The 14,317-nt window shown below is 41.3% G+C and overlaps 1 protein-coding gene and 1 pseudogene across 1 annotated transcript; one reads left to right on the forward strand and one right to left on the reverse strand.

Moving 5' to 3' along the window:
- Nucleotides 1-3,552: 3,552 nt before the first annotated feature.
- Nucleotides 3,553-4,379, reverse strand: LOC117834358 (uncharacterized; annotated as a pseudogene).
- A 132-nt stretch (nt 4,380-4,511) lies between these two features.
- Nucleotides 4,512-13,019, forward strand: LOC117833381 (signal peptide peptidase-like 2). The gene is made up of 14 exons (XM_034712848.2): nt 4,512-4,731; nt 5,362-5,520; nt 5,656-5,767; nt 5,850-5,969; nt 7,081-7,238; nt 7,843-8,019; nt 8,103-8,137; nt 8,225-8,381; nt 9,348-9,401; nt 9,502-9,594; nt 10,528-10,667; nt 11,576-11,646; nt 12,359-12,442; nt 12,545-13,019. Exons 1-14 carry the CDS (start codon nt 4,582-4,584, stop codon nt 12,637-12,639), a joined length of 1,605 nt encoding a protein of 534 aa, XP_034568739.1. The 5' UTR covers nt 4,512-4,581; the 3' UTR covers nt 12,640-13,019.
- Nucleotides 13,020-14,317: the final 1,298 nt, after the last annotated feature.

Consider the following 14,317-nt stretch of genomic DNA (forward strand, 5'->3'; position numbering starts at 1 on the left):
CCCCCACCTTCAAGTTCGCACGGTAATAGGCAAAATGGAGCCCCCTCCCTTCCCTCCGCCGCCCGGGCCCTCGGCTCGCCGCCGGCGAGGCCCGGCCGGCCGGCCGCCGCCGGTCAACCCCCATCTCCCTCTCCCTCTCCAAGTTCCTGGAGAAGGAGATAGGATTTCCTATATTCCCGATTTGACCTCCAAGTTTTCACAAATTACACATAGGTCCTTCCACCACTCTCATAACCCTTTTTGCGGATAAGCCCCTCCACCTCTAGAAATATTTATAAATAGGTCCCTAGTTTATCGCAAATCAGTCCTAAACTTCCTTTTTAAGCCCCTAATCCATGTTTAACTCGTCATTTCATGCGCCAAACTTCCTCCAATTAATCCAAGATTTTACCACGTCATCCTCCAGAATACTTCTGCTGATCCGTATCCAAATTTTCCAAAAATATTCCTTCTACCTATTTTCCGTTCGCGTTTTCTGTTCGGAGCTCAACGGATAAAAACCGATTTTCTTTTATTTATTTGTGTGTCCGTTTGTGTGTGTCGTAGATTGCGGATTAACCGAGGAGGAGTTTGACCGTGAGCTCGAGCCCGAGGACCAGCTGCACGAGCCGGAACTCTCGGAAGGCTTTGAAGACGGCAAGTCCAATCTCACCCTTTGATGCATACTTAATACCTAGTTTTTCAAACATAACCTATTGGCCTGTTTTATGAAATGCATTTTGTTTTATCGCAAGACATGGTTGGATAGCCACCCCTTGATTGTTATGACTTTTCCTTGTTGTCCTATGTTTATCTCTAAATATGACTCGCTCTGTTTGGATGATAATTACTGCTAGAATGCTTAGGAAACTACTACTCAACTTCAGTCATTATTACAATGGTTTATTTGGAGAATAAATGCGTGTGTGTGTGGAAAATGGGAAAATGGGTCTCTGGGTCCAAAGGCAAGGGATGTGTAGATGAGATGGATGGGTGTTTCTTGTGTGAATGCTAGGATGTTGTGCTCGTACCTTAGTGGTTGAGCAATGCCGGGAGATGTCCATCTTATCATGGTTAAGGACCGAGTTGATGTGTCATCTTGCCTAATTCAACCATCGTGCAACCACTCGACTGTTGTATGGGCAATGGCTTAGCATAAATCCCACTAGCTGAATTGTTAGTCTTCAGGGGTGCTGGTGAGCAACGGGAGCCCATGGAAAAGGAGTAAGATCTTGGTGACTTAGGTCCCGGTTACAGTCTCGTGGATGAGCCGTGAACCCCTTGGGTGCTTCCGTGAGGACTAGCTAGTCTTAGCTAAGGTGGGTAATGGCTTTGTTAGGATCCGCACCAGCACTAAGGTGATCGTGCTGCGGTACCCTACTTGTGGGAATAGTGTACAACCTCTGCAGAGTTAAAACCTATCCGGGTAGCCGTGTCCATAGCATTGGACGAGTTACGGCTTGGTCACATAACTAGCACTTGGGAATGGATGGTCACGTGTGTGTGTTGGATTTTGGAAGTGTCCGGTAGTTGTGCCGTCAGCTATGGCGGACGGGGAGTCCGATAGCAATAAAACTTGGATCCTTTGTATAGGATCAACCCCACTCAATGTTTCGATTACTAAAGAAAAGCTCTACGACAACTCATTTGAAAACGAGCCCATGCATGTGTTGGAAATTTAGCTTTACCGCAAATGAACCCTAGCCTATCCTTGATATATCCTGTGCATATACTTGCTTGTATTCCCCCCCCTGGATGGGGTTGGACTTGTTGAGTACGTTCGTACTCACCCTTTCTTCGTTGCTACAGAGGAAGACCCGGATTTCGTTGCCGAGGACTTTGAGTAGAGGTTGTGTCCGCACCCAACGCTACCTATGGTGTTGGCCTTTCCAAGATGCTGCTGCTGCCGTGTAGTCCCGAGTGCTGTCTTTTGACAGTCGCTTGGCTAGCCGCTGTTGTTTATTTACTTATTATCGCTGCGTGGCTTTCACGCCCACTCCCTCGGGAGTTGTACGGTAACTAAATTATCTATCGAATAAATGTGTTATTAGCCTCCTGGGACTGATATTTGTATCACATTTAGTCTCTATTTAAGTGGGGACGCTTCAGCGGGCTAGTCACGCGTTGCTTGCGTTGAGAAACTAATCCACGCTTACTAATGCATGTAAGTTTTGCTTAGGGTGCTTGTTTGGTCGGACCATATGTGATATATAGTCCTTGTTGACTCGGATCAGTGATCAAAATTAGGGACGTGTACAACATGTATGTCCAACAACTCTCTTGCTTAAATAGAAAAGGGGTAATGAGTTGTTGAGTAGAAGGGAACATGTTGATTAAAATTTTCTATTAATTTAGTAGCAAATAGACAAAAATATAGTAGCAGAGATAAAAAAAAACTTCACTTGGAAAACACAATTAAAAATTTCACCATAACAACATACGTACACTTTGCTAGTAGAAAATAAAGAGAGGTTCAACCTAAGCTGTTGGATTTCAACAAATATCGACATGATCTCTGAACTTTGTTTGTTTCTAGATCCCCAAAAGTCAACAAGCACCTTTGAGTCAGTCTTTACCACCAGCTTTGATACCCCAAGTTCTGTAGCTAGTTGATGCCATCTCTGCGAGCTTATGCCCAGCCACAAGCATTGAGGAAACATAATCTAACCATCTGATAACTGCCATCCTCGTTGCGAATCACAATGGCCCTCTAAGATCATTTGCCGAGAAAAGAGGCATCTGTATTGATCTTCACAAATCCCTGTGGAGATGGATACCATCTGATATTTGAATGTTGCTGGGAAGCTTTTTATCATGCTTTTTATCATCGGATGAACTCAGGTGGAAACAGGTGTCTAGTGCCTGGTCTATTATTTTCCTTCTACCATGAGGCTTTGATTTGAGGTTAATTGCATTAATTGCAATTACATTAACCCGAAGAGAACGATTGGTGTGGCCTGTGGATATGCACGAAGAGAACCTGAGGTCGTGTTTGGTTGAGCTGTGGTTTTTGGAAAGGTTGTTATGAGCTGTGAGCTATAGAAAAACAGCTGTGGGAAAAGTAGAAGGCCGTTTGGTTAGAGCAGCTGTGAAACTGTAGGTTGTGAGGGTCTATTTATATGCAAATTGCTCGTAACAAAATAATGTGTTTACTAATTCACTTATAAATGACTATTTTAGAAACGAAAAAATAATTTTTCTATATTTTTCATCCATCAAAATAATTACACATAAATAGAATAATACCCATCAAGAATCTTATACAATAATTATCCAGGTACTGATTGGGCTATTGGCCAATTCAACAAAGCAAATCAAGAATCTTATACAATAATTATCCAGGTACTGATTGGGCTATTGGCCAATTCAACAAAGCAATTGGTTCACGGTAGCTACTACTCGTACTCTCTCCTAGCAGCTAAAACATCAGCATCCCTCGGAACAAATTCTACTGCCATGTCGACTCAAATTCCCCATCCCAGGGGTTCACTTCTTGACAAGATCGGGGTTCACTTCTTGACAAGATCAGATGCTTGAGTCGGTTGAAATGTATTCAATACAACACATCATATTTCACTCCTGCACCACGCTCTTGCCGACGATACCCTTACCCTGGAAATGCTCCATCTTCATCATTGCCCCAGTGGACGTCACTATGGGTAATGCATAGTAGGAGGATCCTTTATGCCTCCTTCCTGTACCGGCACTAGTGTCAACCCTGAACCACCTTGCTACCCAGAGCAGCACTAGGGCCACAATAGCAGCCACGACGACGCTGTGCATAGACAGGGTGAGGTTCATGATGGCGACGGCCCTGAGCCTCGCCTCCTCCACCTCGCATCGCGTGGCGGGCACCATGGCGCCACCGGGGTCCAGGAGGTGGTGGCACCCCGTGGGCACACATGCGTCGACGTAGAGGCTAAGCCCGATTTGCGCCGCCTAGAGCCCGCCCACGGCGCCTGCGCAAGCGAGCCTCGCCTCGGTGATGAAGTGGGCCGCCGCTGCCACCGTGCCCCTCGGCGCGGAGGCAGAGAGTAATGAGGCGAGGGATGCCGTGGCGGCGAGGAGGAGGAGGAGGCGCGCGACGGGGTGCGGTGGGCGGCAATTGGCGGTCGAGTGGAGGCGCCTGGTGCGGGAGTTGGACAGGTGCGCCTGGTGTAGGAGTCTGACGGAAATAGAACGGTGAAAACGAATCGATATTTCATAATCAGTGGCAAGTGGATAATTTTTTGCCCCAAAAGCAGCTGAAAGCAAGGGTATGATGCTTTTAGTTTTGTACTAGAGCAAAAGCAGCTTTTGACTAAAACATCTGTGACTTTTAAGCTTTTTAGTTGACTTTTGGCTTTTGCAAAGCAAAAGTACGTGGGAAAGACTAACCAAATGATACCCTTCAGCGTCATACCCTTCAGTGGACGCTGACCTTGTCTTTTTTTTTCTTCTGAAACATGCAAATAACCCCTTCAGTTCTCATGTATTACTACAACAGCCAACATTCCCCAGGCCCTGCTGAACTGTCCAGGAAACTGGAAAGGGATCGGATCCCTTTCCCCTGGGCAACGCAAAGGCGGACGCATTCGAGCCCACGCGGCAACTCTCCATCCCATGGCGGCCGCTCGCCGCGCGTCGCGCCTTCCCTTCGCCGCCGCTCTCCTTGTGCTGCTCCTCGCGGGCGGCGCCGCGGCGGACGACGCCTCCAGCGACGACGATGCGGGGGCCCCGCGGACGCCCGGCTGCTCCAACAAGTTCCAGCTGGTAACCGCCCGCTCCCCGCCCGTTCTTCCTCGATTTGCTCTTGCTTCCTGAATCATTAGGTCGCTGCTGGCAGTAGCTGGTTATGGTTTGCAGAAGGGTCATAGGTTGCCGTTCGGTATGTTAGATCTGGCTGGTAGTTTGATCGTGACATGGTGACACCTGCGTAAGAGCTGGTCAATGGTTGTCTTAGGATTTAGTGAGCTTAATTGAGAACTGAATTGTGCTATGGACGGTGCCCCAGAGAATGCAATCTTGCTTTGTAGACAGTATTGCAGGAATACAGTGGTGAGGTGAAATGGGCCATGTTGGATAGTTGTTGCTTGGGCTAAAAGCATGGTGGCTTAAAATGTTCATATATATGTCAATTGGCATGCACATGTCCTTTTCAGTTTTAACTTGTTTCAGCTGCTCATATTTCGTAGTGAGAAACTTGCTACATATCATAGAAATACCTTACATACAATTTTACTTTATAGTTCACTGTGAAACAATCAAAACGTTCACAATGCTCTCAATCTACCATTTGTCTTTCAAACTCTTTTTTTCTTTAGGCGATAATGGCCCCGATCGTTTTCCCCCCAAATACCCAAAATACGGAAGTCTCTTTCTGATTCTCCAGCTTTTCTCCAGGTTAAGGTGAAGAATTGGGTGAACGGGACTGAAGGTGCAACTGTTGTTGGCCTAAGTGCAAGATTTGGAGCCTCCTTGCCTAGAGATATGCATGAAGCTCAAAAATCATTTGCTGTCCTTGCAAATCCATTTGACTGTTGCTCCAACTTGACATCAAAGGTTTCACTTTGACACCAACAGTAATACGCTTGTAAACAAACTTATTTGATTTTCAATGGACATGCTAGCAGCATAATCTAATAAAGAGAGCGTGTATGCTATTAGTATGCTCTAAGCTAGTCCTTGTCACTGCAGTTAACAAATTCTGTTGCTTTAGCAACACGTGGGGAATGTGCTTTCACTGCTAAAGCAAAGACTGCTCAGGCTGGTGGTGCAGTTGGTTTACTAGTTATCAATGACAATGAAGGTATATCTCTGTCCAATAGTAAGATATTCCAAATATACATGCAAGGTTCTTTTCCAGAAAGTAACCTGTCTCGTGTTTTTAGAGCTTTACAAGATGGTTTGCAGTGAGAATGACACTTCCATTAACGTGACAATGCCTGTTGTCATGATACCACAGTCAGCAGGAAAGAAGTTGAAGGACTTCCTAGATCATGGAGCAAGTGGTAAGTTATTCATAAATTATTCTTCTCTTGCAACGTGCATCGTAACTCCTTTTTCCTTTTATATTGCTGTTGTGGTGGTATTTATTTATATCATATTTAGACATGTTTGTTGCCATAGGAAATCAGATATATGTTTTTAACTGTCAAGAGAAAACCTGAGATATCATTTAATAATCATGCTACAAGGTAATACTCTTGACGATACAGCAATTTAGAATCACATAATGCTCAACATTCACAGTATTGTAGGAATTTTCAACATTTTCTTTTAGATAAGATAGTTATTCTGTAGTTCTATACTCTTGTTATTGGTATTGACTCTTGAATGTTTGTTTGTCTGCGTTGCTGCACTACTGTTTTAAAAATTTAATGTTTTGAAAAGTGCTAGACACTAGCTGGACAATGGGGTGGCACCTATTAGGCTAGCACTTTGTTGCTTATTAATCTTGGAGTAGTGTTAAATGTCTAGGTGGCCGATTTCAAGGGGGAAAAAAATAGTGACACAGAAGATCCCATCCCCCTTTACTAGGAAAAATCCCAACCCAAAAAGAATGATTTGAAATGTTGTATGACCAGACCATGTGTTGATTATAACCAACAACTGCCTTCACAACAATGTGTGTTACTTGGCTGCATTTGTGTGCCTCCATGCACAACGGTTGCATATGGGTCCCAGGCTCCCAAAAAAGCAGGCACTGGTGAGGTTCCTGCCCCGGCCAGGCTTTGGTGGGCCCCTTCTTAAAGCTAAGTCAGTGGGGACGTCCTTCCCCCTGATCGAGTTTTTTTACCGGTATCTTCTAGGATAGCCAGAAAATTACTCTTGAATTACTCTTGTATCACTCCTTTATGATGAAATAGATTCTCATTGTTTTTGTATTGTATTTACCAACCCTAGCAATTAATGAGTTTGCTGGATGAATGTGTTTGTGGGTATATTTATGATGCTATGGAGTGATTTCTTGTACTTTCAATATCAAGTGTTTCAATTAGGACTGCTCTTTGTGTTGGTTGCTGGTCCTGTAGAGATGGTGACTTGTCTATGTGCCTTTTGAGTTAATTATGCTACATCAGTTTATGCATAATAGTAAGGACAATTTTCTTTTTTATGCAGTGGAAGTTCAGTTGTATTCACCAAGTCGGCCAGTTGTGGAACTTTCAGCATGCTTCCTGTTGATAATGGCTGTAGGAACCATAGTCTGTGCTTCACTCTGGTCTGAATTTGTTGCATGTGAGCAGGTTGATGAACGTTATAATCAGCTGACCCGAAAGGTTTGGACTTTTGTGCCTTGCCTATGCTGACCTAAAGTGAATGGACTTCCATACTATTTCTATTTTTATGTGTATACTTGAACAAACCATGCCAATTTGCTTCAGCTGCGACATTTATAAGCTTAATATCAGAGGAACATTAATACAATATTGGGTGAAGTGGCTGGAACTCGCATGAGTAGATTGTATGCAACCATGCAAGGCACATTGCTGTGCTAGCAGCCAATGGATCTTGTCTACAACCTATGTGTCATGGTTAACTCTTGTTCTATCTTTTGGAAAAAATTCCCTGAACAATGGCATTATAATTCCCTATGATGTTATAACTTTGAATTTTGATGTGAAGTGCTTCACAAATTCTATAGCAGCTATATTTTGTCAATCATCAATGTGTTCCTTTTTTTATGAACCCCTGCATTTTTGCAGGTGAAAATACAAAAAACATATCTTGTTGTCAACCATGTATTTTCTGCCTATGAATGCTACTTCTTATAGTTGTTGTCTTAAGTTTGTATATAGTACTGTAGCTAAACAGTAGTCATTTATCTAAGCCATCACTGTCTATGCTCTCTGGTGACTAATTTATCCCTTTCATATTAAACAGGATGGACCTAACACGGGAACAAACTCTGGAGAAGATAAAGAGATCTTTGAGATCAGCGCCAAGGGTGCTATTGTTTTTATTATAATAGCTTCAGTTTTCCTCCTCCTCCTGTTCTACTTCATGTCCTCTTGGTTTGTTTGGGTCCTAATTGTATTATTCTGCATTGGTGGTATTGAGGTATTCCCTTTTTCAGGCATAGAAGTAGCTCTACCTTCTGTTAGAAGTTCAGCCGGAGCTTAATAGTGATTTGTTTCTCGCAGGGTATGCATGTTTGCTTGGTCACACTTCTAGCTAGGTATGAAATAACTAATTGTGATAACGCAATTCAGTCAATGCTCCATTCTCTATTTTTATATCCTTATATATATGCTTTCATCTACAGGATTTTCAAGGATTGTGGGCAAAAGACTGTACAACTCCCCTTTCTTGGGGAGGTCCTAACCTTATCTGTTGGAATTGTACCATTTTGTGTGGTGTTTGCAATTCTCTGGGCTGTGTATCGGCATGCTTCATTTGCTTGGATAGGCCAAGATATCCTCGTAAGATAAACTTACTGCTGTTCCTGTTCTGTTTTTTTTTTTCCTTTTTTGCTATGTTTCCCTGCTGGTGTTGCATGATAATTTTCCATACTTCTCTTCAGTAGCATGTGAATGTACTACAGTGTACCATCAAGCAAAAGTTCAGATCACATAGAATAACCTATTTTTCTCAGGCACCAGATTCGTAACTAACATATTGTGATTTCTAGTCCAATCCTAATTCAGTTCTTGAATTGTCAATTTGGTCAGACATGAAAAGATTTGCATGTATAATGTGCATAGTGCAATGAAGTGATTTTTTTAGAAATATTTGGTGTTCGAAGAACTTTGACATGCAAGAATGGGTCTGCATCTTTCTACAAAGTCCTCTGAAGCTACCATGTGCAATAACATAAGCATGATGTTACAGTTCTGATGTGAATGCATATAAATCAGTTCGACTGCTGGTTGCTAAGCTTATAGCATATGAAGTTTATAGCTTTCTTACATACATGGCCCACTGGACATGTACCTTTTGCAATGGTATACAACTCACTTTTAATTCAAATTTGGTATTAGAGCTGAAGGAAAATTTGTAGCAAGCTCCACCTTTGGTGGATTTTCCAATCCTCTGTGACTAAGAAATCCCAATATCATATTTAGATTAGAGATGGAGATGTAAAGCTAAATGTTTTCAGTATTATCTTTATTTCGCGCTGTTTGAATCGGGATGAGGTGCCAAAGTTTCAAAGCTTGATATCATGCATGTGTGAAAACTCAAAAGATTGTTATTTGAACTATTGGATAGTATGTCTAAAGAGGAGAAACTCGTTTATGTTTACGTTCATGGTTAGGCCATTTTTATATAAAAAAATCCGATGTTAAATTTATTGCTATTTACCATTTGAATTCTTGCATCTTTAGTTCTTTGTCCTTTGCAAAACCAACTACGGATTATTGACCATGTTTTTTGTTTATTTCTCCCAGGGTATCTGTTTGATGATAACTGTACTTCAGATGGCACGCTTACCAAATATCAGGGTATTTGCATGTGTATTAGCAGCAATTTGCTGATTGTTATCAAGTATTGATTTTACTGATCTTATCTCCATCAGAAATATCCAACACTATATTTTCGCAGGTTGCATCAGCACTTCTTAGTGCTGCATTTGTGTATGACATATTTTGGGTTTTCATTTCACCTCTTATATTCCATGAAAGCGTCATGATTGCAGTAAGTGTATTGTTGAGTTCTTTTAACAATCAAGCTTTTTCTAATTAATTGATAAAATTGTCTTGCGATCAGATGGGTAAGCCTTGTTCTTTTTAATCTCTGCTCTAAAACAGATGTTTACCTACCATGCCTGTTTTAATGTTTGACTATCAGCGAGGAAAAAACCATCTTTGAGACCACTTTAAAATCTTTGTAATATATCATTTGAACTAACATATAATAAGAAAATGTGATTGTCACATGTTTTATTGGACATAGTTAGGACCTGAGCTCAGAATGTCTTGTCAATGATTTGGTAGTCGATCTATTGCAGTGCAGTGCACAATGACACTTTGAAGGGGATGACCATTGCTTAGACAGGTTTGGGTCCCCTGCACTGAGGGTGAGGATGAGGGTTACAACGGTGGGTGTCCTAGATCAGGGGATCAGGGGAGTTCTAAGTTCGATGGGCTGAATGTCAAATGGAGATGGTCTTCGAGGCTTGAGGGCACCATTGCACAATGCGTCTTAAAACATACTTGAGTTGGAGATTAATACTTATTTGAGTTGCGGAACAGAATGGACTAATGCACCAGATTAATTCCCATGTTGTCAACACAATTTATTTTGCGATGGAGATACTAATTGGTAGCTGCCTTTAGTTCAACATGTACTACGATAAAAACAGCTAGCTATGGAAGTAGAATATGCACTTGACACTAGAAAAATATATGTTCTGATGATCTGTGTAAGCTTCTATGTTTGAGTGTCAAGTGTGCGTGCTTCCAACTATATATGTGTGGAAAACACAACTACACAGTTTATTGCTTATCCATTCATTGCTTTATCAACCTAATAATACCTATATGAGTGAACCAGCCATATTTTCTATACCTTCTACATCTTGTGTCTTCTAATTGTTCTCTATTTATGGTTGCTTTTAAAATTACTCAGGTTGCTCGTGGTGATAACACAGGGGAATCAATTCCGATGCTCCTAAGGATACCTCGCTTCTTTGATCCATGGGGTGGCTACGATATGATAGGCTTTGGTGATATTATTTTCCCTGGATTGCTTGTTGCATTCAGCTATAGGTATGTGATGTTGCAATATACATTATTGCCTTTCTTTTGATCCACTTGTTCCACTAAGGATTGCGCATATTTTAATCAAGCCACAACCAGACTGGCAGACTCTGATTAGGAAGAAACATGCCAGGCTTCCTTCCTTGCTAAATGCAGTGCTGATCGCTGTTGAGCTGAACATAGTCAGCCAGTCAAATAAATTTGCTTGATAAACTACCCCTTAGTTTTGAGGGGTTGCTGATATATATTCAGTTATTCACAATTAATGGATGACTTAGTGCAATTAATTTATTCATAATTGAATCAATTAGATTACTAGGTAAATGCCTACAAATTCTCATAGTGAACTGTATTGTTTTTCAATGTAGCAAAAAGAATACAATGACATGTAAACTTGGCTTTCTTCTTCTCTCTCCCTCTCTCAATCAAGTTTGATAATCTCACTGAGATAGTTGTAGTAGAGTTGTGTTCTAAGAAGGATCAAGTTCGATAATGAAAGTAGCACCGAGATAGTTCTAGTAGAGTTTTGTTGTAAGAATGTTATGGGCAATGATTTTGTAGAATTCTGTAAACAGAGTATGCTCTAAATCAATAAGAATCCAATATTCTATAAATTTGAAATTGCATTGGGCTGGATTTAGATGTTGTCCCTGTTGTTGTTCTGCCTTTCTTTATTTTATTTCCCTGTATAGGTTTTTCTTTTCCAGTTTTAGCATAGACAAGGTGGGCAATACTACTGTAATATGTTACACCTTGACACCTGTAGTGTGGGGGTCAGTGAGTGTTTGCCTTCTCTAAGGCTTGACATTTGCTTAGCAATTAGTCACCAAATGTGTAATGTCTACATATATTATTTTGTGTTCCTAGTTATTCCCAGAGCATTTAAAACTCATATTACTTCAATATATGCTGAACAGATTTGACAGGGCAAGCAAAAAGGGTATCTTAAATGGATATTTTCTGTGGCTGACTGGGGGATATGCTGTTGGTATGTGCTTGATTATTTTCTCATTTTTATTATTAGTTGAATGTTCTGTGATTACTGTGGTGTTGCTTATTATTTGTATAAAAATGCATTATAGTCAGGGTCCGGTCAAAAGAATGGATTCCAGTCAGTGTCTAAGAGTTTCAAAAAGGACATTTCAGGACTAGTCAAGGCGATTTTTTGTAGCCTTTTCATGGTAATTGGTATTGGAACCACTGGTGGAGCTTAGTGAATATCAAAGGGGGCCATGGCCACCCCTGGATTTTGAGATTTCTTCTTTGGAATAAACAGTGATTCTCAGGTTTAAACGTTGATTTCCTCTTTAGATTAGCACTGTTGGCCCCTCCTGGATCCCACCTGAAGCTCTGCCTGGAACAAACCATCCCCTCCAGCTCTAATGGAATACCATCTAGATTCAGTTAAGGAAATATTATCCATAGCTATAGCCCAATCGTAACCGGTCAGAAGTCTTCAATAATCTTTTGGAGAACATAAGATCCGAAACTAGGTCGTGAGTCGTCATTGGATGTTCCTTGTGGGCCCTTTGGTTCAGGACATTCTCTCTGCTTTTTTTTTCTGGCAGCATAAAAATGCCATTTGTTGCTGCACTGGGATCAGAAATTTGTTATCATATAAACTAGATAAGTTATTTTGTTGCGAACACGTGAAGAAGTGAGATATTAGTACCATTTATGACAATTTGCTTCCTATGCAGGCCTTTTCCTTACCTATCTTGCTCTTTTCCTGATGGACGGGCACGGCCAACCTGCGTTGCTGTACCTGGTTCCATGTACATTAGGTCAGTGTGGGTGCTCTTCCCTGGGTTGTCACCATCATGGTCTCGTCCTAACTCTCCAAACTGCAGTTACTGTGATTGATTCTTTATCGTTTCATGTACCAGGGCTTATTGTTCTCCTTGGTTGGGTAAGAGGTGACCTGCATGACTTGTGGAACTACGGAAAAGGTCGAACGGAAAACTTGGTCGATGAACCTTGAGAAGGATAGTAAAATCCTTACAACTGATACCGCAGTTCTGGTGACATCCATGGAGCTAATTTAATCGATGGATCTTCTGGGGTGGTATTAGAGATGCATACAATTATCTTGGCCGAAAAGTTTGTCTGTTTTCTTCTTTGTAGTATATAGTTTCGGAATGTATTATTCAGGGGCTAGGTACGATTGAACTGTCGATGCTCATTGTATAAAGACAAAATAGCTATTTTGGTCCCTCAACTTTGCTCCCAGGTTAACTTTGTCTCTCAACTCTCAAATTGGTCAACCAAGGCATTCAACTTTGAGTTTTGGGTCAAGCCCATCCTTGTGTTGATGTAGTGGCCAATAGTAGCATGAGATTAATGCAAAATGTCATTTTTGCCCTTGGTTTTCTTCCACTCAATTTTCACGTTAAGTGGTGAATTTGGTCCAAGTTCGAGCATTGATTGTTTTCATCACAGCTGGTTATTTGTTCGATTAAGTTTTGCCATTGTTTGTTTTCATCACAGCTGGTTATTTGTTCGATTAAGTTTTGGTTTCAAGGTATAGTTCAATCAAATTGCTTAACTTTTATAATAAAGAACACCTCAAGAAACAATCGGGTATGGGCCATATGCTTATTTTCAAACGTCAGTGGGCCAGTGAAAATACTATGTGTAATGTGCATAGATTGGACTGCCGTGAGGGGATGGGATTTCTCTTCATCTGGTCATACAAGAATCACGGATAGGAGAAGAGCAGATAGTATCTTCACTCTCCGCATCGAAATGCAAAACATCTTAACTAGCTGGTGAGCGATAACAGGGTAAGCAAGCCGAGTGGCGAGCGCAACACAAACAAGCTAGCACAAAGAAACCTCCTGTGCAGCCGTATCCACTCATAGTTCCATTTGTCTCCAATTAGTTGTAGAAAGGATCAAGCAGCATAAATACACAGGCCGTGAGTTTGCAAAGAATTGATGGGAAACAAGTTAAGGGCAAAATAACTTTTCGCATTAGTCTTGAAATGGACGACGGTGTTCACGTTACCTAATCAACTTTATAACGAGGGACACCAGAATAGTCCCAACTTGATCCTTTTTTTGTTAAACAACACTGCTAGCGCCCGGATATCCGATGGAAATTTTCTATCGGACGCTCCATTGCAACATCAAAACAAACACATTTGTAACATCGAAAATCTATAGTTGCAATATTAAAAAAATATGCGAAAAAATAACTACGTTGTTCGACTCCGGGATAGAAAATTCCCGCCGTAACATGAACACTATGTTTCATGCAATATTCATTGTGAAACATGCGGAAACAATAGTTGCACCATCAATGTTTAACTATTGAAACGTACGTCGAGGCGTCTAATTTTTTTAAAATTCCGGACATCCGTACTGTAGCATTAACGTTTGTTAAAAGAAAGAAATCACTGTAGGCGCATGGATCACGTGATCCACATTTTCCCCTCTTGTCCTGGTGAAACAAATGATAGAAGCGTGAATGGATTTGACCGGTAAAACAACTCGGACGACTCCGAATCCAAATATATATTATCCAATCCTCACTCTTCCCATTCTCATCCATATCCAATGGATAATTAATTTTATACTAGATACTATGTTTATCCAATGGATAAATTGTACCCTCCCCATACCCTACCCTCCCCATTTGAGGTGGGTGTGGATTTAGGT

Source organism: Setaria viridis, chromosome 8 (genome assembly GCF_005286985.2).
Source record: "Setaria viridis chromosome 8, Setaria_viridis_v4.0, whole genome shotgun sequence".
NCBI lineage: Eukaryota > Viridiplantae > Streptophyta > Magnoliopsida > Poales > Poaceae > Setaria > Setaria viridis.

Bases quoted from the DNA above. Each gene is read 5' to 3' on its own strand.
- LOC117833381 (XM_034712848.2), top strand. From the start codon at position 4,582: ATGGCGGCCGCTCGCCGCGCGTCGCGCCTTCCCTTCGCCGCCGCTCTC. The intron at 5,521-5,655 runs GTTTCACTTTGA...TTGTCACTGCAG, and splicing joins GCTCCAACTTGACATCAAAG to TTAACAAATTCTGTTGCTTT. The intron at 9,402-9,501 runs GTATTTGCATGT...ATATTTTCGCAG, and splicing joins CACGCTTACCAAATATCAGG to GTTGCATCAGCACTTCTTAG.